We start from the raw sequence: 23,786 nt of genomic DNA, 5'->3' as shown, positions 1-23,786 counted from the left end.
AGTATTGGCATCAGTATGACATAAGTATGCCAAGTTTGCAGTCGATACCGCATTGGGAAGTGGGTTACATTTGAGTTACAAGATTTGAGGATACGATAACAACAGAGTGAGTTAAATAAAAGCGTGTAAAAAAGTATAATAATAATAGAAATTAAATAAAATAATTGTTATTTTATTGAAAAAAAAAGAATCATATTTTTTATTTTATTTCTATTATTACATTTATTCATTTTAATTTAATTTTTACCTACGTGCCTTTACCGAAAAAACCAAAGAGTATGAATCCTTGCAGTCACGAAAGCTTCAAATCTAGAATTAAATAATAATATTAAAAAATAGGGCACAGTGGTGCCGCAAAGCTTCACGACTGTCGTAAAGCAACCCATCGTCTAGACCACGCCCATTTTCTTCTCTACGACATCTACTGCCGCAAACGCGGTTTCCCTGTAAGTCGCACGTGTGGAGCCATGGCGAGACACGGCAAGCTTAAGGCCGGCGTGAGCAGCAAACTTCCTCGCTGGAAGAAGGGCCAGAGCAGCAGTAGCAACCCCGCCACGAGCCGACACCGCGATGCCGCCCGCAGTCGCTTTTACGGTCGCAGCAAAGGTACGAAGCCGACGGGCTTGAAGAGAGTAGGGGGGGCTTGCATTCGCAAGGAAAGGCGTAAGATTTGTGTGATCTGAGTAGGCCTCATCGGCTAATTTTTGATACACGTGCTCTGGGTCTTGTTGGAACACGAGTTGGATTTATAAATAGTCTATACAATTGTTTTGTTTTACCGCTAACGTTAAAAAACGTAAGTTATTTAATCCTGTAACTAATACTTGTGTAGTACATGCTGGTCATGAAGCCCAACTTAAGTGCTGATATTTACGTGAACCAATCTGTACTGAAGTCTCTACATTTCCGATAGCCATTGTATTCGTTCGCGCACGGTGTCGCTAAATCCGGCTACGCGAATGCGGTTCCTGGCCGCAGCTCGCAGTGGAAAGAGATCGCCTGAACCGGTCCCTGGGCACCTTAATCCTGCAATGAGCAGCGTGGTGATGATGTACGGCTCAAACTACCCCCACGATGGATATGGCGGCGTTGGGATGCCTTAATCCAACAGTGGATTGGCAAAGGGCTACATGTATGTACATTAATGTAGATCTTGTGCCGCATAAACAATTGCCACGGGGTCTCGACTAGATGAGTGGAACGCAATGTTTGAGATGCGATTAAAGTACTGTACTCTGAAATATTGAAAACGAATTTCTTTGGAACTGCTTTTTGTGTTTACTTAGTTTTTTCACCGCACATCCGATTAGCACGTTTGGCTACGTACCGCGCGAAATAAGTTAAACGTACATCTTCTTGGTTCTTTCGGTAAAGTCACGTAGAAGGGAAGTAATTACTTCCCTTCTACGTGACTTTACCGAAAGAACCAAGAAGTAATTACTTCCCTTCTACGTGACTTTACCGAAAGAACCAAGAAGATGAATCCCTGCAGTCACGAAAGCTTTAAATCGAAAATTAAACGTACATATTTCCTTTGGTTTTATACGAAACCAATCAAACAACGGACTCTTTTGGAAATGGTATTCAAGGAGTAATGTTTGTGATTGTGTGGTTATAGGCAAAATGTGGCCAAATGCTAAGTAAAGTTTATAATGATTCACATTCCCCCCAGAGATTCTTGAACATGATTTGTACAGTATCAGGAAAATAAACATTTTCATCTCATACTGTTATCGTTTTTGTGTTATCTGCGTAATTTCATGATAAAAAAAATAATTACTTAAAACGATCGCTGAGCAGTTGAACCCCTTCGTGTTAGAACAACCCACAGAAGTTGATATCACAAAGCTACTTCTTGAGACACGAGACCTTCACGTGAGCTCTCGTTCAATCGGAAGGCGGCAGCACTTCCCATTGAGATTAATGTTCGTCGCATGGGAGTCGAGCCAATAGTTGTAACCACGTGCTTGAATACAGCCAAATTAAGTTCTGAGCACAAATTAAGTTTTGTGGGTTTTTGTTCAGTAATTAGTGACCGAGCTTATCTCATCAACTCGCAACACTTGAGAACTCAGTTTAAGCATAGACGTCTGACTCGAACTCAATATCTCAGTGGGCCCTGCCACCTCCTAATCAGCATTAGTAGTTGCTTCCTAACGCCACTTACCCCTAGAGTGTGTCAAGTTAAATATTTGTTGTTCCTCTCGGCTGTTGTGTGCGCCCGCAGGCAAGAGCGACCTCACCGTGGCTTCGCTGCGCTTGCACGATGACATTCAGAGCGACCCCACGGCGTCTGCTGGGCCGGCGAGCGAGCGGACGCCGACAGTGGGACCGGCCCAGGATGCCGCCAGCGAGCGGACGGCCGGCACCTTCCTGAGTGGGCTCTCCGACATCACCAACGCCACGTTTGGCCGCGTGCAACGCTACTGGCAGTCCAGCTCGGCAGCGCACAAGGAGGTGCCCTTGTCGCGGCTGTGTGATAGTGTGCTGCGCGAATGTGGACCGCGCACATTTATATATTATTTGGATGTATAAGGTGTTGAAACAAATAGTGTCTCAGCGTAAGCGAAGCTTTTGGAATTTACCCTGCACCGACGAACAAGAATAGAGATGATGTCTTACAGAATGGAATCTAAAGGAAAACAGAATGTGCCACATGAGCAAAATGGGAGTGTGGCATTGCAGGATGTTAACGCCATGGGGAGGGAGCCCTTCATCCAGTAGTGAGATGATGCTTGTGATAAAAGTACTGGGTTTTCACCATTATTAGCCATGATTAATCCACTGCTTGTTTCTCTTTCAAACCAGATTTGTGCTGTGTTGGCTGCCGTTACGGAAGTGATTCGCGCAAAGGGAGGCACCGAGACCGAGACAGAGTATTTTGCGGCATTTGTGAGTACTTTGCCTTGACAAGATATAGAACACTGTGTAGGTGGCAGTTAAATCTGTGACTATGAAGTTCCAGATTTATTTCAGATCTTTTTAAATCATATTTTACTCCATGTCAATTAACAAAAAATGTTCATGAAGGGGTTGTCCTTTCATCCATTGACCAATAATGTCTGGCATGGGCTCGTACAGGTAGGAACCTCCTGGTTACACCAGCCCACAGCGGGTTATTGTGTCCGTCCGTCGTGCAGAGAGGGGCTGGGTGGGGAGGGGCTGGGTGGGGAGGGGCTGGGTGGGGAGGGGCTGGGTGGGGAGGGGCTGGTCACCCCGTGGTGCCCTTATAAAACTCAACGTTTAACCTACTCACGCCGGCTTGTGCCCGCTCTTACAGTCAGGCATATTTTGCGGAATACATCACGCCGCCGTTGACCCTGGCCATTGACCGAGCAACCCAACGTTCCTACCAGCTCCCTCCGCAGGAATGTGTTGCAAGGGATTAAATGTGGTCTCCTGTCAAATTTCCGCCCTGTGTCTGTCTAACCCCATCCAGCCCTACACACCTGAAATCTACTCCACTGCTTTCATGGTCTAAATAATGTCTTTATAGTTGGGATAATTCACCTGAATTGAAAAAGCATATTTACATTTTAATATTTTGTACAGTCGTTGATGTGGTTACCTTTCCTATACTTTGCACTCTCGTATTTTTGTATTGTTTGTTGTAATTGTCTGACCCACCCCGACTTGACATCTGTGAAAAAGAGCTTTATAGCTCATCGGATTCCTCCATTCCATGTGTAAGTAAAGATTCTGAACTGGGCAGAGACCATCTACTGTCTGCACTTAAAAACTCCATTTATTCACAGGCAGATGCTAAGATTTAAATCTAATATCCCATTCACAGCAATTAACGGCACTTGAGGCACCTGACCACATCCCGGGCAAGACTTCTCTTCAGCTATTTCTCTGCGAATGCTTCTCTATTGCCAGATGACAGCTCTGGAGACGATCGAGAGCGACGAATCCTTGGCAGCTGTCGCTTATCTCCTCAACATGGTCATTAAGAGGTGAGCTTTGCAGCCGACGCGGAGAACCCATTACTCGCACTTGAGTGACCCGGCCAAGTGGCTGATTAACGATGATGATGATGCTGTTGAGAGCAGCAGCAGCAACATCGTGCAATGTTTACACATTAAATGCTACTCCATGGCTATGAATTACGAGTGGCTGTGAAAACCTAGGTTCTAAGGTTAACTCATTTTAATCACGGTGTAGATGAAACTCGGTTCAAGCCTAGGATCTCAGCTGTGCTGGCGCAGTGTGCCAACACAGGATCAGCTCCCCCCTGAGCAATAGTCCGTCCACCTCAACGTGACCTCATATTGAGCGTGGAGCTTCACGTATCTCTCCTTTTCCCACGTGTGTTTGTGTGTGCAGAGTCCCTTCCTCGGTGCTGAAGAAGAAGTTCTCCGACATCTCCAAGGTGTTTGTCGACCTCATGTCGACTCACACCAACTCGGCAACCAGCACTGTGCTCCGCTGGGTGAGTCCATCCACCTTCGTTCTCTCCAGTGCTCGGTCCTCAAACATCTAGCATGGGCCTTCACTACGTCATGTACATGTGTAGACGTTATTTGTGTTCACTGCTCAGTTGGATGAGGGCCTCCCCAACCCTGTGGTTCGTGCGAGTTATTTGACCGCAGTATATTTACGCGATCTAACCCAAAAAAACCTCTTATGGACCACTCCACCTCTGAATAATAATATGTATTTTCTTTATTTGTTCAGATTTTATCATGCACGGCCGTGCTGCTTAGGAAGCAGGACCTCGCCGTCTGGGCCGATGCCTCCACTATGAACACGTTCCACGCCCTACTCAGCTTCGCGACGCACACCAAGCCCAAGGCGAGTGTATGTGTGTGTGACTGTGTTTGTGGGGAGCGGTAGTGCAGCGGTTAGCGCGCTGCGCTACGAACCCGGCGACACGGGTTCGATTCCCGCTCACGGCTAACACCAGTGACGATTATCTGAACCGGTCCCGGGCCTCCCCTAGGTCGACTCAGCCTCAAATTAGTACCTAGTGTGGTGTGTAAACATTGCCACTTGGGAGACAAAGGCGGTCGGGCGTGGTGCTGGGCACCCACCCCCTCGTGTACCGTTCCGGCCTTAATAGGTGCTCGCTAACAGCACTTGCCCCTACAGTCTGTTAAGGCTACATGGGGGGTCTTTGTGACTGTGTTTATGTGTCCGGGTATCTCCGTTTGTACGTGGGTGTATATACATGTGTGCTTATGGGGTGCGTAATATCTCTCATCACGGTAACCTCTTCTCTTGCACAGGTGCGGCGGGCTGGCCAGCAGGCTGTGAGCGCTGTGATCAGGGGCTCGGAGTTCATGTTCGCAGACGAAGCTCCTCCTCACCACCCAGCCGCTTCAAGCACCGCCAAGTTCTGCGTGCGCGAGATCGAGGAGAACGGCGGTGTGTGGACGAGGGTTGCCTTCTGTGTTTTTGTCTTCCTCGGTGCACTGCTCTCCAATAACCACCGCATAATATCAGCCAGAATATTCCGGAACGCTGTTCGGTGGATTATTTTAGCACCACAATCCATCTAGCCTTGTATTGATTGTCTTAAAGATACTGAAGAATCACGAGATGATATGAATATATAGGATACAATAAAATCGGTTTACTATGGATAGGGTGGACCTTTTACATCGAGTGGTAGTGCCTCATGATGATTATAATCTCAAAGCCAGCTTAGCAGTGTTCCGAAAAATATCGAATGAGAAACCCATCACTGTTAATAACTTAACCAAATTAGTTTAGTCTGCATCTTCATTCCAACTCGTACATATCATCGCAATAGGGTGGGAGGGTGGGGTTGTCATCCATTGTCTTTTTAACAATCTTCATTCACTCGTTGCAGTCGTTGACCTTGAAATGAACGCTGCCTCTTTTTGTGCCTCAACCCCTGCTAGGGACGGGCGACGCGACAGGCACGCTTCACGTGCTAGGCCTGCTGAAGGAGGTGGTGCCCTGCCTGCCCACGCAGAGCCTCAAGGCGTGCTGCGAGAGCGTGCTGCGCATGCTTGCCTTGGGCCACGTGGTGAGTGGGACGCTTTGCGACGCTGCCGTTACCGCCCCTGCCACCGCTCTGTTCCCACGGCCACTGGGAAGCGAGCCGGCCCAGTTCATGAACCGGGGCAAGTGTGGCTCAGCCCGCATTGTCCTTTTTTTGCATGAACGCTTTTCAAATGCGTTTGAACTTTTGAATGCAATAGCTCTGCCCATTTGATTGGAGGAGCCCACGGAATGTATAGTCGCTATCGGATATACTATGAAGGATTTCCATGAACATCACAATGGTATATAATAATGTGTGTGTGCTTGTGTATGTTGGGGGAGCGGTAGTGTAGCGATTCGCACGCTGCGCTACGAACCCCGGCAACCCGAGTTCGATTCCCGCTCACGGCCAACATCGTTGACGATTATCTGAGCCGGTTCTAGGCCCTCCCCTATGTCGACTTAGCCTCAAATGAATACCTGGTGCGGTGTATAAAAATTGCGACTAGGGAGACAAAGGCAGCCGGGCGTGCTGCTGGCCACCCACCCCCTCGTGTGCTGTGCTGTTAGCTACTCGCTCACAGCACTTGCCCCAACAGTCTGTTAAGGCTATACGGGGGATCTGTGTCTTTGTATGCACATTGTGGGGAGCCGTGGCGAAGCGGTTAGCGTGTACTGCGTTATGAACCTGGCGCCCCGAGTTCAAGTCCTGCTAATGACCAATAAAAGTGGTGACTTTGAACTGGTCCTGGGCTTCCCCTGGGTCGACTTAACCATAAGTGAGTTCCTGGTGTGGTGTATAAACATCAGCACTGGGGACACAAAGGCATATGGGAGTGGTGCAGGCCACAAAACTCCCCCTCATGTTCCGCGCTTGCCTTCAGATGTGCTCTTGAACTACACTTGTCCCAACAGTCTTTCTAAGGCTATAAGGGGGGGATATTTGTCTTTGCCTTTGTACGAGTGTAAGCGTCTACTTGCGTGTGTCTGTACATTTGTGCCGTGTGTTGTGTACGCCGTGAGCAGCTGGTGACTGCACGCGGCATGCAGGCATTGCACGCGCTGTTCGCAGCGCATCCCAAGCAGCACACTCTTCCCGCGGAGCTCAACGCACAGCTCATCACGGTAACCTCCTCGCGCTGCACACTCACGCCATACAAACAAAATAGGTAAAGGTGCACCCCTGCAATTTGCTTGTGCTCGCGCGACTGCTGGCGGAATGGTCTCCACTTGAGGAAGTGCTAGAGAGGCCCTCTCTTAAGACGGTATTTGTGCCTATTCCGTCCAGGTCAAGTTTTCTTGGGAAGGGGGGGGTACGCACACTCTACCCCACCACACACAACATGCTGTTCCATTGACATAGTTCAATCCTGACCCTGATGCCTGTATATTTGGAGTGTGCATGTTCTCCCTGTGGTAGCGTGGATTTTTCTCCGTGTTCTCTGGTTTTTCCATCCACATTTAGAAACATGCGTTTAGAGTATTTGGCCGCTATAAATTTCCACATTAAGCCACTTTGTTGAGCTATCATTTGTGTCCATGCTCTTTATGAAAAAGAGCTATATGGTTCAGTGGACCTTACCTCTAAAATAAAAATAGTTTTTCTACTTTTGGGTGAACAGAGGCGGCCGGGGGGAATTTCAAAATCTTGCACCATTTTGTCAACTGCCGCGCCGGGCGACCGAACTGGAGACTTTTCTCTACACATGCCGGGAACTTTCTGAATTCAGTTCCTGAAGAAGCCATCAGCCTGTGGAGGGAACCCTCAGACACATGCCGAACAACACGAAAACAGAGTGCCTCGACGATGCTAACCATGGGCACCCCTTGGCGTTCTTTTTCTTTTTGCAACACAGGCTCTGTACGATTACCTGCCAAGCATGAACGACGTGCAACCCATGCTGGCCTGGCTGGCTGTGATGGAGAGTGCACACGTCAATCTGGCTCGGTGAGTGCAACTCCACTCTGTTCACACTCGGCGTGCGTGTATGTACGCATGTGTGTGCTTGTGGTGCCATCGGGAGTACAGGCGGGATGCATCTGCCTGCCAGTAATATCAGACAGTCAACCCGTGACACCTGGATCCATCCCATGACCTCCCTCCCACCAGTGAGCCATGGACACTTGATTTAATCTCAAATTGCACCTGGCCTGGCTCCAGTGCTGTGATGAAAGTCGCTGTCACTTAGTCGCGGATGGCGGTTGTTGTGTTTGTGGTGTGTTTAAGGGAGTGGCAGCATAGAGGTTAGTGCACTGTGCAATTAATCTTTTGACTTGAGTTAGATTTGGCCTCCCTTATGTCGAATTGGTCGAAATTAAACACGTGGTGCGGTGTATAAACATCGATGCTGGGAAGGAAAAGGGTGTGATGCTACGTAAACTTCCCCCTCATGCCGCCCATAATAGTTGCTCACCAACAGCACCTGCCTCAATCACTCTGTTTGGCTATGCGGTCGGTCTTTGTGTGCGTTTTGTATGTGTAGTGACATCAGGGATATCGCTGGGTAATGCCGGCTCTGGAGAGGCACGGCGTGTGATGTACTCGCATCGCGGACACCCTGTACTTGTGGGTGTAGTGCCGGCCCTAGAGGGGCTCGGTGAGCGCTGAGTCATAGCGCCGAGTGGCACCACGCTCGGTGTGCAGTGCCGACCCCTAGAGGATGGGGTGTGAGTGTCAGCCATGGAATGGGGTTATTATAGGCCAGGGGTGGGGAACGTCCGGCCTGCGGGCCGTATAAGGCCCGCAAAATCATTTCGTCTGGGCCTGCCAAGGCAACCGCAGGCGGGACTTGAAATTCAATAATTCGAGGAACAAACCTGGAAAAGCAGTTGCGAGTAGCAACATCATCAATACCAGTTAATATTACAGGCCTCACCAAAGAAGCAGTTCCAGCCATCGCATTAGGGGTGAGTTAATTAAATGTTTGACCAAATATAACGGGCTTATTTTTAAGTTGATAATTTCGTATCGCCCGCGAATGATGTTATAAATATCCAAATGGCCCTTGGCAGAAAAAGGTTCCCCACCCCTGCTCTAGGCCACGGCACTCTGGTTGACCCTGGAGGACACGTGACTGGTAAAGTCTACACAGGGGCCCCAAGTGGGGGGCGAGGGATGGTCACGTGTCGGGGCGAGATCCTGCTAGAGGATTCGAGAAGGTGGTCGTGGCCAAGGCCGGAACCAGCCACGACCAGGGAGGATATAAGCGGGGTCCCCAGAGGGACCGGGGTTCAGCGTTGCTGCTGTCATCTGAAGATTCTACCTTCGACGTCCATGAAGAGTCACCAACACGTGGACCTGGACCCAAGCTGGGGTCCTGTCTGTTGTCGCTACTCCCAGGTTATTAGTGTGGTTAGCCTGGTGGTCCACCACCATAGGTTGTTATCTGGTGATGGGGCAGTTACCCCTTTGTGTTGGTATCAATAAATGTGTTGCCTCCAAAGAGTACGTCTGCGACGCAGTTGAACTCACTGCATATGCATCTCTGACGCATGTCCATCCGTGTTTGCGTTTACTTAGGCTGAATGGCAACCTGTGCCTGAGCCATCTCCCCCGACTGGTCAACAGCTCCATGAACTGCATGCTGTCTGACCGGTCAGAGGTCGCTGTGGCAGCTGCCCAGGCTATCAAGGTATGTTGGCCTCGCCTCCAGATCTCCAATCTTATCAGCGTCAACATCATGGTCGTCATCTGTATCATAGTAAAAATCTCAACACATTCATCAGTAACAGTGGTCTTAAAATAACAATATATACTAGGCAGCATTTCGGGTAATTTCCCTGAGTAGGACATTGCCCGAAATGTCACCTGTTTTATATGTTTTCTTTTAAGGCCACAGTGTTATTGACGAATGTGGTGGGGTATGCACCACTGCCAACACATGTATGGTGGCATAGAGTAGTCGCATAGTGCTGGCTGCTGGCAGGAAAGGGGATCTGCGGCTTACGGCAGCCCTGACGTCAGCAGGCCACGTGATACACCAAAGGTCACAGAGGGGGCACACCAGGAACCCGCTGGTAGGTTCTAGAAAGGGGGCGTGACCGGGGGCGGAGCCAGGCCACGCTGACAGTATAAAGAGGGGCCCCTGGAGGGGACCTCGGGGCTGTTGTTGGAGTGGGACCTCCGTCGTGCTGCTGGAGTCTTCGTCATCGTCTTCACCATTCTTCTCGTCGTCTTCTTCATCCTTCTCGTCGTCGTCTCCATCTTCACCATCTCGGGGTGCCGCCAGTCAGGCAGCCTACCAAATCTCCTGGCTGAGTAGCCTCGCCGGCAATAGGCGGACTTCTTATAAACGTGTTAACCCCGATGGCGCTTGTTAATAAAGAAGTGCCTCCAAGTCTTATCGTCTCGGAGTTAGTCACTACACGTGTATCATAGTAATAAGCTGAATCATCAATGTAATCTGCATCATCATTGCCCATCTTAATTATATTGATAATCTGGGTCATAAAAATTTTTGTATATCGGTCACCAGTAAATTTCTTGTCATCATCATCATGGGTCATGGTAACCAATGTGATGGATCTATGCCATCATCCTTTCCTCGTTGCTCGCAAACAGCACTTGCTACTGAAGTTCTGGTGAAATTTGGCAGAACGTCATGGGATCTCCTTTGCCAGTACCAAAATATACTAATAGGGTTTTTCCCCTTTTTTCTGGCAACAAAACTGACACCTTTTGCAAGGAATCATGCTTACATTAACCACAATACCTGCAGTCAAATGCAAACAAAAAACAATACTCTGATAATTTATGCATTGTCTTTGAAACTGATTGGTCCGCACCAGAGACAGCTTTCTTTGGAGCCTAGTCTCATATGGTGTTCGACCAGATGACGCCAAAAGGCGCACAGTTCAAAGACAACGCAATACCAGAGTAATGAGAGCTCGGGGTGAGCAGCTACATCATGGGATCTCCTTTGCCAGTACCAAAATATACTAATAGGGTTTTTCCCCTTTTTTCTGGCAACAAAACTGACACCTTTTGCAAGGAATCATGCTTACATTAACCACAATACCTGCAGTCAAATGCAAACAAAAAACAGTACTCTGATAATTTATGCATTGTCTTTGAAACTGATTGGTCCGCACCAGAGACAGCTTTCTTTGGAGCCTAGTCTCATATGGTGTTTGACCAGATGACGCCAAAAGGCGCACAGTTCAAAGACAACGCAATACCAGAGTAATGAGAGCTCGGGGTGAGCAGCTACATCATGGGATCTCCTTTGCCAGTACCAAAATATACTAATAGAGTTTTTCCCCTTTTTTCTGGCAACAAAACTGACACCTTTTGCAAGGAATCATGCTTACATTAACCACAATACCTGCAGTCAAATGCAAACAAAAAACAATACTCTGATAATTTATGCATTGTCTTTGAAACTGATTGGTCCGCACCAGAGACAGCTTTCTTTGGAGCCTAGTCTCATATGGTGTTCGACCAGATGACGCCAAAAGGCGCACAGTTCAAAGACAACGCAATACCAGAGTAATGAGAGCTCGGGGTGAGCAGCTACATCATGGGATCTCCTTTGCCAGTACCAAAATATACTAATAGGGTTTTTCCCCTTTTTTCTGGCAACAAAACTGACACCTTTTGCAAGGAATCATGCTTACATTAACCACAATACCTGCAGTCAAATGCAAACAAAAAACAATACTCTGATAATTTATGCATTGTCTTTGAAACTGATTGGTCCGCACCAGAGACAGCTTTCGTTGGAGCCTAGTCTCATATGGTGTTCGACCAGATGACGCCAAAAGGCGCACAGTTCAAAGACAACGCAATACCAGAGTAATGAGAGCTCGGGGTGAGCAGCTACATCATGGGATCTCTATTTTGGTACTGGCAAAGGAGATCCCATGATGTAGCTGCTCACCCCGAGCTCTCATTACTCTGGTATTGCGTTGTCTTTGAACTGTGCGCCTTTTGGCGTCATCTGGTCGAACACCACATGAGACTAGGCTCCAAAGAAAGCTGTCTCTGGTGCGGACCAATCCGTTTCAAAGACAATGCATAAATTATCAGAGTATTGTTTTTTGTTTGCATTTGACTGCAGGTATTGTGGTTAATGTAAGCATGATTCCTTGCAAAAGGTGTCAGTTTTGTTGCCAGAAAAAAGGGGAAAAACCCTATTAGTATATTTTGGCAGAACGTTTTACTCGTTTTTTTTTGCACCACAATTTTACAGGAAGTTTTATAAACATTTCAATGCAGGACCCTGAGGCTCTTGGAGACGAATGTTATTTACTCATCATCATCTATGGTTAATCCACTGCAAATTGAAAGCCTCCCAAAGCCACGATTAAGTATTTCGATGGACAATCACTTATTGTCTGCCATTATTTCTATTGTTGCAGACGGTGCTGGAGAAGTGCGTGGCTCCGCAAGTCGAGGACCTGGGCGTGCTGCTGAAGGGAGCTGCACCTGGGCAGAACACACCTGTGCTAAAGATGTTCAGGTGCGTTCCCCCCTCTCCCCCTATTGAGACGATAGCCCGAGATGTTTCAACAAAGACCCGTACACAGTGACACCTGCCGTTTGAACAACGTGTGCTCACAAACACTCACACAGATATGTGTGTGTATGCACACATGTACAAGACATATCCAAATATCCCCAGTAAATGCCTTAACATACTTTAGGGGCAAGTGCTGTTAGCAAGCACCTATGAAGGCCGGCATGGTGCATGGAGGGGTGGGTGGCCAGCACCACATCCAGCTGCCTTTGTCTTCCCAGTTATAATGTTTACACAGTGTACCAGGTACAGTAAAACCTTGGATTGCGAGTAACTTGGTCTGCGAGTGTTTTGCAAGACGAGCACATTTTTTTTATAAATATTAATTTGATAAACGAGCGAGGTCTTGCAATACGAGTAGTACGTGTATACGCTTTGTCTGCCGAGCGTCACGTGATCACAACTGATACACGAGTGCTTTGGACTACAAACACGTTTCCGGAACGAATTATGTTCGCAATCCAAGGTTTTACTGTCCTCATTTGAGGTTGAGTCGACCTCAGAGAGACCCAGCACCGGTTCAGATGATCATCACCGATGTTGGCCGAGAGCATTCTAACTGCTAAACCATTTACATGACTTTACCGAAAGACCCAAAGAGTATGCTGAGCCACAGCTCCCCACACAGACACACACAGGCATGCCTACAAGCCCAGATACACATATACATACTCAAACATAGACGCATATCTAACATTATATATAAACGCAATAGAACATTCTTGAGAGAAATTAGAAGCGAATGATGATTGAGACTATTGAGTTGTCTTATAATTGTAAGGTGATGAAGAAGAGCCAATTTCCAGAAATGTCACCGATTGTATATTTTTATTTTAATGCCGCCGCAGTGTCTTTTTAAAATTATCATAAAGGATGTTGCGTAATGAGGCTGCTGTGATGACTGCATTTGTGCTTCTGTCCAATCACTGACTCTGTGATGAGTTTATCAAGGGGTCTGAGCAGCCAAGGATCGGAACAACTTTGGGATGTGTCGTCATGTCGGGGTCAATAGCAACACACAAAAAGTTAAATAAAAAATTACTTGCGTTTTGTTTATTTCACTGAATCTCTCAAGACTCGTGTTCAGGAGGTGTCCTCCTACATCGGGATGCTTGGCCAATTCTCCTTACACAGCTCTATACGTGTAGATAAACACCCAGACCACGTGTCCTGGCCTGTTTGACGTGATTGATTGCTTCTGGGAAAGGGTCTTAAAAATGTCGGTTACGCGTGCCGAATTTCTCATATCTCCGCATCGTGTTTTTGTTGTATACGGTGGCGGCGGCGGCACAGGGCGGTGGAGGATGGGCTCAAGTACCGCTACCACGGGGCCTGGAAGCTTGTGCTGCAGCTGCTTCAGACGTTCTTCCGCGTGCTCGGCAAGCAGTGCCACCCCATCATGAGCAAGGTGTGCGCAATGCACATGTACAATAACAACAACAACAACTGTCATTCGCCACTAAGTGACGGAGATGTTATACCATGGTGCTTGTGCCAGCCTATGTGCACTTTGAGGCCACGTGAAGTGTCGAAGGCCCGCTGGCAGGAGGAACAGACCCCAGGTGCGCCTTGGGTTCACTGACTGAGATGACTGGCAGAAGGACCTGAGATGTGCACTCGAGTTTCCACGATGTTTTCTGCGATGTACACTCCACGATGTTTTCTGCTGCTCTCCCCCCCCCGCCGCTCTCCGTGTCCACGCTCGCAGTGCCTGGTGACGCTGGGCGAGCTGCGTGCCAGCGGACACTTTGCTCATGTCTCTGAGCTGGAGGAGGCCATCGGGGCGGCGGTGGAGAGCATGGGTCCCTGCGTGCTGCTCCAAGCGCTGCCGCTGGGTATCACGGGCACCGAGTAAGCTTCTCCGTCGATTTTTAAAACCGAGCGCGGTGAACTGTAACATCCATGCTCATTGCATCTCTATATTCTTGGTTTTTTCCAGTAAAGTCACGTAGGTAAAAAATGTAGAACCGTCACAACACGCTTTTACTTGATACAGCTATCGTGCTGTGACGGTTCCTCCTGAAGACGGAAGCTTGTGTTGCCTCCGAAACGTCGTGATTTTTATTTTATTTTACTTAAAATTTTTTTTACCAACGTGACTTTACCGAAATAACCCAAGAATATGAATCCTTGCATTCACGAAAGCTTCAAATCTAGAATTGCATCTCTACTTGGAGACCTTTGGTTGAGAGTTGGGGTCCCTCTTGTCGATAGTCCTCTGTGAATGTGTGGGTAGGCAAGAATGCTGCCTTGGACTCCGGAATGTTACGGTTGTGCTTTGTGTCCCGTATATCTCATAAGATCCCTTGGGTGCACTCGCCTCCAAACTGAGTGGATTGTGCCTGATTTTACGAAGCCTTTAATTTTTTTAATCATGGGTCTATAGGGGGAAGGAGCTGGTAGGGCAACTAGGGGAGAGGGGAGTCTGACGGCCACACGGACATCAATCTGTGGGTGTGCGTGAAGAGCTGTGATGCAGTGGTCCGTGCCCTGCTATACACCCGGCAGCCTGGGTTTGATTGGAGGCAATGGCTTGCATCAGCGGCGGACGGCATCTTGACCAATACATGGCCCTCCTGCGGGGATAATTTGACCTTAAATTATGATTTGGTACAGTGTGAAAACATTAGCACTCTATCCTGGTGTCACACCTGCCAGACCACGCCATAGCATGCCAAGCCACCCAAAATAGGTGCTCGCTAACAGCACTTGCCCCCAATAGTCTGAAAATTCAATCGTTGCCTCTGTGTCCGCGCGTGTGCAGGGAGACACCGGACTTGTCACACTCGTGGCTGCTGCCCGTAATGCGAGACCACATCCGCAACACTGAGATTCACTTCTTCACTTCCTACTTCTTACCGCTTGCTGCCACATTCAAGAGCAGAGGTACCAGCTGACGCTTGAGCCATCCGCCCAGCGTCTTGACCACTCCGCCTCATCTTCCCGGCTCTTGACCTAAGCATCCTGACCCATGGACCTTTGTCACTTATATACCCATGGCACTCACTGGAGCCGCCCACGACCCTCGGCATTTCAGAAGTAAGAGTAACAGTGGCTCATGGCTCCAGTTTACGGAATCCACAATTTCTGCCGTGTGATTTCCAGTGTCACGTGACTTTGTTGAGCAAGAGGGTCGCGCTGACAGTTTCGCATTCCGTGCTTCCCCACCCCACCAAACCGGAGCACGAAGATGGTCATCGCATCGCGCTTTCAGATGCGCTTCTGCGGCCATCTGGAACGCTCTTCCTTCCGATATATTAGGAAGCTTTGCACTTGTAAATCTAGATTGAAAACTAATTTCTTTAGAACTGTACTCTTAGGTTTTTTCGGTAAAGTCACGTAGGTATTTCTTTAATTTTTTACCTACGTGACTTTACCGAAAAAACCTAAGAGTATGAATCCTTGCAGTCACGAAAGCTTCAAATCTAGAATTCTTTAGAACTGCTTTTTGTGTTTAGTTTGTCCTTTCACCGCGCCTCCCATTTGCACGGTTGGCTACTTACAGTGCAAAAGAAGTTCAACATATAAACACAAACATGCAATGAAGCTGTTGGTAACCAGGTGCTGTTCCAATCACGCGCTAACCACCACCGTGCCACCACGCCATGCGTCCCAGATTATAACAACACGTCCGCTTTATTGTGGACGATGAAAATTGGTTGTGGTCATGCTCAGCTGCCGTGTCTTGTATTCTGTTTATGTACTTGGTGTGTGTGCTCTAGCCTCGGAACTCAGGAGCGCTGGAAAGAACTTGCAAGCCAAACTGTTTGATACACTCCAGTGGCAGGTGAGCTAGAGCTTTTGAATCGTCACACGAATGGATGCCACCGTCATCGACATCAGCAGCCATTATTAATCCACTGCTGGATGAACGTGTCCTCATTCTGTCAACATCCCTCAGTCTTGTGATGCAGTTATCCATCTAGTTACCTGCATATGTGAGATGATCGCTCCCATCTGTTCTTGGGCATGTTCAGGTTCTTGAGCTGCCACTCCATCGGTCTCGACCGTCGGCTATCATCCTTGTAAGTGACGAGTCCTGCCCATGCCCGCTTAACAGTCGGACATGTCTAACCTGCGTGTGCGCTCCGATCCTATTTCTCAAACGAATGTACAGTAAAAAAACAACTCCAGTTATGGGGGATGGATAAGTAAATGAATAATTCCCAAACTTCAATTACATTTACACATAATAACATCTCACGTGTTTAGTCAACACTAAAGAAAACAATGTTACGAATCTACGCGGTGTCTAAATGCAGTGGCATCTCAATCATTTTTCTTTACTTCGGGTTTATTTCCAAACTTACCCCGAATTCCTTCTTAGCCGAGTCCGGCTTCCAGAGGTTTTACCGTTACCGTGCAGCGAACATCTTCAAGCCACGTGCTAACATCACTTTGATGCGTCCCGTTTCTCCATGTGTCTCCGCCGCTGTCATCGTCGACGCCGATCAGGTGTGGTCGCTGCTGCCAGGCTTCTTCACGAACCCCGTGGACCTGGTGCCAGCGTTCCGTGGCGTGGCGCGCGTGCTCGGCACGGCACTCACCGAGCGTCCGGACCTGCGCATGCTCGTGTGCCAGGCGCTGCGCACGCTCATCGGCAAGGGTTGCTCCTCCGGTGAGACGCGTACCGCCTATGCCCACCTCCTGCCCTGCCCCCCTTTCAAATTGTACAAACTGACATGTGTATCCCAAGCGTAACGATCGATTTTAATCTATGAATCGTTGGACGCCGCGAAGGATTTTGCCGGTATGCTTTTGACAGCACCGTGTTCTGTCTTCCGACAGGCCTCGTGGCTCTATACAGAGACCACCTCGCCTTGGCTAGCGCCACGCGACCATGTAACACTGGTCTCACTCCATGCGTGGCCGCAAATGCAAGTGGGAGTCTGAAGGCAGGATGGGGGTGCGTAGGGAACGTGGGACGGGGCTCAAACCATGAGACACTGGTTTTACTGCCGCCCCTCCCACGGTTCTCTGCTGCTACTGCCGCCTCCCTGGTTCCTCCTGCGCCCCTCTAACCCCAACATGACTTTACTCTGTGCTGGGACACGATGGACCGGCTTCCCTGTCTTAACAAGTGTCACATGGTATGCATCCGGTTGCTTAAATTGGAACAGTCTGGGTGCAGGTTTTGATCGTAAACGATTGTGTACTGAAATTTGTTTTTTGACATTTAAAACGTGTTTTTTTTCCTAGTTTTATTCCAATTGTACTGTTGGTGTCACGCCATGGGACAAAGGGGCCGATTCGGGGCCCTATATTTAACGCACGTGTGATGCACTGCATTCTGCACGAATTCCAAATGAACGTCTGTATCATTTAAAATTGTCTTTTGCACAATTGGAATACAATTGGGAGAGGAAAACATGCACGGGATGGTCTGCAGCTCTTTCTCCATCGTCATCGCTTACTATTCTGCATCTCCCATGCAGTACATCTCGATGCACCCTGATTAAATCTAGCCACGGGGTGGGGGGGGGGAGGTTGGGGGAAACGGGGGACCCTCAGTGGCAGAGGTCGCAAACGGGTTTTGATTCCTTACCCGTACCCGTACCCGGCCGCACCAGGGTCGCAAATGGGTACTTGTACCCGTACCCAGCCAGGTACGGGTTCCCATTCCCTACCCGTACCCTACCCGAAATGAGTGACAAACAGTTACTCACCAGTGACTCACGGCCTACCCGTGGCCGCACCAGGGTCGCAAACGGGTACCTGTACCCGGCCGGGTACGGGTAGCCGGGTATCGGGTAGGGTACGGGTATCGGGTACCCGGTTGCGACCTCTGCTCAGTGGCAGCCGTGGCTGTGGCACATGGCCCTACCTTGCTTGTAGTGCTTACCCGGTTCCTCTCCCCCTCACACGACACAGACGACGAGCGAGCAGAGGTTGGCCGTTTCTCCAAGAACTTCCTGCCCATCTTCTTCAACATCTACACGGAGGGCGAATCCTCGCAGGGGGCGCCCGACGGCGCGCGTCTCGCCGTGCTCGAGACGGTCAAAAGCTTCCTCTGCATCACCGATGAGCAGGTGCCTCCAGCGCAATGCCTCCGCTCCTGCGAATAACACCGCTGCTGCTGCGCTCGACGCCACTGCTGCTGTTGCACACAACACCGCTGCTGCTTGTGCGCACAACACCACTGCTGCTGCTGCACACAACACCGCTGCTGCTGCTGCACACAACACCGCTGCTGCTGCTGCACACAACACCGCTGCTGCTGCTGCACACAACACCGCTGCTGCTGCTGCACACAACACCGCTGCTGCTGCTGCACACAACACCGCTGCACACAACACCGCTGCTGCTGCACACAACACCGCTGCTGCTGCTGCACGCAACACCACTGCTGCTGCTGCACGCAACACCGCTGCTGCTGCACACAACACCGCTGCTGCTGCACACAACACCGCTGCTGCTGCACACAACACCGCTGCTGCTGCTGCACACAACACCGCTGCTGCTGCACACAACGCCGCTGCTGCTGCTGCACGCAACACCACTGCTGCTGCTGCACGCAACACCGCTGCTGCTGCACACAACACCGCTGCTGCTGCACACAACACCGCTGCTGCTGCACACAACACCGCTGCTGCTGCTGCACACAACACCACTGCTGCTGCTGCACGCAACACCGCTGCTGCTGCACGCCTCGACCAGCTGATGCTGCTGCACACAACACCGCTGCGTGCTCACACAACACCGCTGCTGTTGCTGCACACAACACGCTGCTGCTGCTGCACACAACACGCTGCTGCTGCTGCACACAACACCGCTGCTGCTGCACACACACCACTGCTGCTGCTGCACACAACACCACTGCTGCTGCTGCACACAACACCACTGCTGCTGCTGCACACAACACCGCTGCTGCTGCTGCACACAACACCGCTGCTGCTGCACACAACACCACTGCTGCTGCTGCACACAACACCGCTGCTGCTGCTGCACACAACACCGCTGCTGCTGCTGCACACAACACCACTGCTGCTGCTGCACACACACACTGCTGCTGCTGCACACAACACTGCTGCTGCTGCTGCACACAACACTGCTGCTGCTGCACACAACACCGCTGCTGCTGCTGCACACAACACCACTGCTGCTGCTGCACAAAACACCGCTGCTGCTGCTGCACACAACACCGCTGCTGCTGCACACAACACCGCTGCTGCTGCTGCACACAACACCGCTGCTGCTGCACACAACACCGCCGCTGCTGCTGCACACAACACTGCCGCTGCTGCTGCACACAACACCGCTGCTGCTGCTGCACACAACACCGCTGCTGCTGCACACAACACTGCCGCTGCTGCTGCACACAACACTGCCGCTGCTGCTGCACACAACACTGCCACTGCTGCTGCACACAACACTGCCGCTGCTGCACACAACACCGCTGCTGCTGCTGCACACAACACAGCCGCTGCTGCACACAACACCGCTGCTGCTGCACACAACACTGCCGCTGCTGCTGCACACAACACCGCTGCTGCTGCACACAACGCCGCTGCTGCTGCACACAACACCGCCGCTGCTGCACACAACACCGCTGCTGCTGCTGCACACAACACTGCCGCTGCTGCTGCACACAACACCGCTGCTGCTGCACACAACACTGCCGCTGCTGCTGCACACAACACTGCCGCTGCTGCTGCACACAACACCGCTGCTGCTGCACACAACACTGCCGCTGCTGCTGCACACAACACCGCTGCTGTGCTCGACGCCACTGCTGCTGCTGCTGCACACAACACCGCTGCTGCTGCACACAACACTGCTGCTGTGCTCGACGCCACTGCTGCTGCTGCACACAACACCGCTGCTGTGCTCGACGCCACTGCTGCTGCTGCACACAACACCGCTGCTGCTGCTGCTGCACACAACACCGCTGCTGCTGCACACAACACTGCTGCTGTGCTCGACGCCACTGCTGCTGCTGTGCACGATGCCACTGCTGCTGCTGCACACAACACCGCTGCTGCTGCTGCACACAACGTTGCTGCTGTGCTCGACGCCACTGCGGCTGCTGTGCACGATGCCACTACTGCTGTGACCGATGCTGCTACTGCTGCAGCGCATGACACTGCTGCTGCAGCGCATGACACCCCCACTGAAACCGTGTTCCTCCGTTGTGGCAATTTAGTTTTTTGGTACTGATTTTAGATTTTTGCACTTTGTGGGTTCGTTTCAGATTAACCGCTGTCTAAACTGAATCTGTGAGCCTCCGGCATTAATGCTGAAGCATAAGAGCCCTAAAGGAGACTTAGTCTGCTTCTGTGAGCCTTGGGAATTAATAATGACTCCTATGTATCTCAAATAAGGTCTTATTCTGTCTGTTTGTGGCTCTTGGGCATTAATGATGAATCCTACATTTTCTACATGTATTCTAATCATCCTATAGGAAGGAGCCTTCGTCTCTATGGCAGCCTCTCCACACCCTGCCAATTAAGAGTGTTATTTTGCAAATGCTCTTCTCACTGCTCCGTGCATGGTGGTGAAGGGGAGGGGGTGCCAGGAACGTTTCGGTTATCACTCGCCACTGACATTAGCCGTGGCTGGGAATCGAAGTCAGGTCACGGAGGGCTCGAAGCGTTGCGCGCTTAGCACCGTGCCGCCACTTCCCCTTGCGTGCCCGCATGGTGCACAACGATTGCCTCCTCACGGCTTCCGCACCTTGGCAGGGGAGATACACAGGTGGTCAGTCACGCTATGCGCAGTCGCTTGCGATATAAACCCACTCAGGCGCCACTCCCGGCCTCGCCTTTATAGGCGCTAGCTAACAGCGCTCGCTGCAGATGTCCGGAACGGCTGAAATGGCGGGGGTCTGTTGTTAATCCTGTGTTTTTACTGTGTGCGTGCCCTTCTCCACTCCTCACAGCTCATCTGCAGCTTCTTCGAGAAGGCGAGCGACAAGTTCCAAAATCCCCAGACAGAGCACGCGGTCAGGTGAGCATCTCCACCAACAGGCGTCGCTCTCCTGAATGTCACAGCCGACCACTTACACCATTGGAACCTCATTTGCCAGTAAAAAATATGATAATTGGTTTTTTACCCTTCTATCTGGCAACAAAACTGACACCTTTTTGGTGTCATCTGGTCCAACCCATGTGAGACTAGGCTCTAAGGAAAGCTGTCTCGGGTGTGGACCAATCAACTTCAAGGACAGTGCACATTATCAGAGTTATGTTTTTTGTTTGCATTATGACTGCAGGTATTGTGGTCTATGTAAACATGACTCCTTGTAAAAACAAGGTGTCAGTTTTGTTGCCAGATAGAAGGGTAAAAAACCAATTGGCCGAACACTTCTCGTGAAGAAGTGGTGCTCCATCTGGAGCAGGGCTGACGGTGTCACCGATTCTTGACTTGGCTTGCGAAGTCTGCCGTCTTGGCTTGCGAAGTCTGCCGTATACCGTAGTTTCTTTCATAATAAAGTTTTTTTTTTGTTAGATCATGTAAATATAAATGTGTCATTTAACCCACCACCACCCAACACAGCCAATTAGTAAGGTTTGTCACGTAAACAAAACGGGAAAATTTGCTACCTGTTCAGTTCACCGGTATGTTGGAGAGTAAGCGCACAACATTTTTTGTTTTGTTTCCTTGACAAACCTTACTAATTGGCTGTGTCGGGTGGTGGTGGGTTAACGACACATTTACACGATCTAACCCAAAATAAATGATTATGAATAATATTGGTTGGAAAATCCTACGTGTTAAATTGAGTATTCTTCCCTCCCTCACGATATTTGTGTTTGGCCAAATTTAAACGAGGTGATGATGTGGTTTTATTTTTTGCGCTGCGTGGTGTTGTAGTTGAATGGCCACTAAGGCCTGCTGTGGAACCAGAGCAGAAAGTTAGCAGAGCATCGCAGCGGAACAGGATCTACGAAATACAGGGTCAACTCTCGTCACGAGAGACGAGACTGAGAGAGACGAAAGTTGAGGCAAAAAAGAACAGGACAGAGGTCGACAGGGACACAGACCGAGGGAAGAGACCCAGACACAGATGGAGATAGATCCAGGCAACAGGCACACAGAGAGGGTTGAGACAGACTGAGAAGCACAACACGACGTAGACCTTGATTGAAAAAATACATTTAAACATTGCAAACTAGCTGTTAATTCGGATTCACAGAATACCCGCATAGCATTCGGCACTCGTCAAATGGCAAGTAATATTGGGTGCCACCCCTCCGATGTTTGGACCGGAGCGATTTGAGTGGTCTGCCTCTGTTCCCACGGTGCTCAGGCTGCTTGGTGATGGACTTGGTGGTCGTGATGACGCCGTTCGTGGACGAGGCTCACCTGGCGAACATCTACGCCACCGTGCTGCCTCACCTGCAGGTGCGTCTCCCGTAGAGCGGCGTAGCGCACGGCGCAGTCGTCATGCCCATTCCTGGGCCCGTGGGTGGTTAGATTTAGCTCAAGGTGGCGGCTGGTAACTAGGGGGGCCCGGCCGCTGCCAGGCTACACCAGCAGTGAAAACTAATTATTGAATTGTTTATATAGAAATGTGTAAAACAATACTTACCTGCACATCGTAAAGTTTATAAACTGCATATTTAAAATTATTGCTGGGGCAGTCCCCCCGCTCCGTTTACTGTGAAACGTTTCCCCTGCGTTCTGCACGAACACGGCCGCTAGCGGGCGCTCGCTACAGTGGTGTTGACAATGAAGGTGGCTCGGTGGCGCGAGACTGCTGACTTTGCCCTGCTGCATATGCGCTTTTCAGTGACAACAGTGAAACAAAAAGATCCGTACACAGTCTGGGTGGCTATACAGGGAATTTGTGTGGATCTGCTGCATATGTGTGTGTGTGTAATTGGGATTTTTGCACACAGCGTTGTAATACGTTTTTTTTTCTGGAAGATTTGCTGGTTAATCCAGGATGTTTCTGTTGCGCGTCGTAGCTTTAAGATGTTCTCTGTTCATATTTTGTTTATTGCGGTTGCACCCGACTCAAGAGCCGCATGGCTCACAGGGCTATACCTAATAAATGAAAACTTAAAACTTGAAACCTGTGTAGGACGGGGAGCAGTAGGGTAGCGATTAGCACGCTGTGCTACGAACCTGGTGAACTGGGTTCGATCACGGCCACCACCAGTGACAATTATCTGAATTGGTCCTGGGCCTCCCCTCGGTCGATTCGGTCTCCAATGAGCATCTGGTGCGGTGTGTACACATCGCCAAGAGGGAGCCTAAAGGCGACCGGGCGTGGTGCTGGCCACCCACCTCCTCATGTGCCGTTTCAGCCTTCATAGGTGCTACTCGCTTACAGCACTGGACCCAACAGTCTGTTAAACGCTATGCGTGGGG

At 50.0% G+C, this 23,786-nt stretch overlaps 1 protein-coding gene across 1 annotated transcript in view; it reads left to right on the top strand.

Annotated features, from left to right (window-relative positions):
- The first annotated feature begins 429 nt into the window (after positions 1-429).
- The window catches only part of RRP12 (ribosomal RNA processing 12 homolog), a 39,499-nt gene continuing 16,142 nt past the window's right edge, over positions 430-23,786 (top strand). Inside the window, exons 1-20 of the mRNA XM_061571255.1 lie at positions 430-606; positions 2,228-2,457; positions 2,809-2,892; positions 3,880-3,956; positions 4,327-4,432; positions 4,678-4,794; positions 5,229-5,367; positions 5,868-5,995; positions 6,979-7,077; positions 7,809-7,900; positions 9,473-9,584; positions 12,313-12,413; positions 13,764-13,878; positions 14,179-14,321; positions 15,235-15,356; positions 16,193-16,257; positions 16,926-17,088; positions 18,342-18,499; positions 21,349-21,416; positions 22,682-22,814. Of these exons, the coding sequence (XP_061427239.1) occupies positions 468-606; positions 2,228-2,457; positions 2,809-2,892; positions 3,880-3,956; positions 4,327-4,432; positions 4,678-4,794; positions 5,229-5,367; positions 5,868-5,995; positions 6,979-7,077; positions 7,809-7,900; positions 9,473-9,584; positions 12,313-12,413; positions 13,764-13,878; positions 14,179-14,321; positions 15,235-15,356; positions 16,193-16,257; positions 16,926-17,088; positions 18,342-18,499; positions 21,349-21,416; positions 22,682-22,814 (2,391 nt within the window). The 5' untranslated portion in view covers positions 430-467. The remainder of the gene's footprint in view (positions 607-2,227; positions 2,458-2,808; positions 2,893-3,879; positions 3,957-4,326; positions 4,433-4,677; positions 4,795-5,228; positions 5,368-5,867; positions 5,996-6,978; positions 7,078-7,808; positions 7,901-9,472; positions 9,585-12,312; positions 12,414-13,763; positions 13,879-14,178; positions 14,322-15,234; positions 15,357-16,192; positions 16,258-16,925; positions 17,089-18,341; positions 18,500-21,348; positions 21,417-22,681; positions 22,815-23,786) is intronic.

Source organism: Lethenteron reissneri, chromosome 47 (assembly GCF_015708825.2).
Source record: "Lethenteron reissneri isolate LAM-NWPU_2019-01 chromosome 47, ASM1570882v1, whole genome shotgun sequence".
Classification (NCBI taxonomy): Eukaryota; Metazoa; Chordata; class Hyperoartia; order Petromyzontiformes; family Petromyzontidae; genus Lethenteron; species Lethenteron reissneri.
The sequence above is the reverse complement of the archived record's forward strand: the minus strand, read 5'-3'. Positions and strand labels throughout refer to the sequence as shown.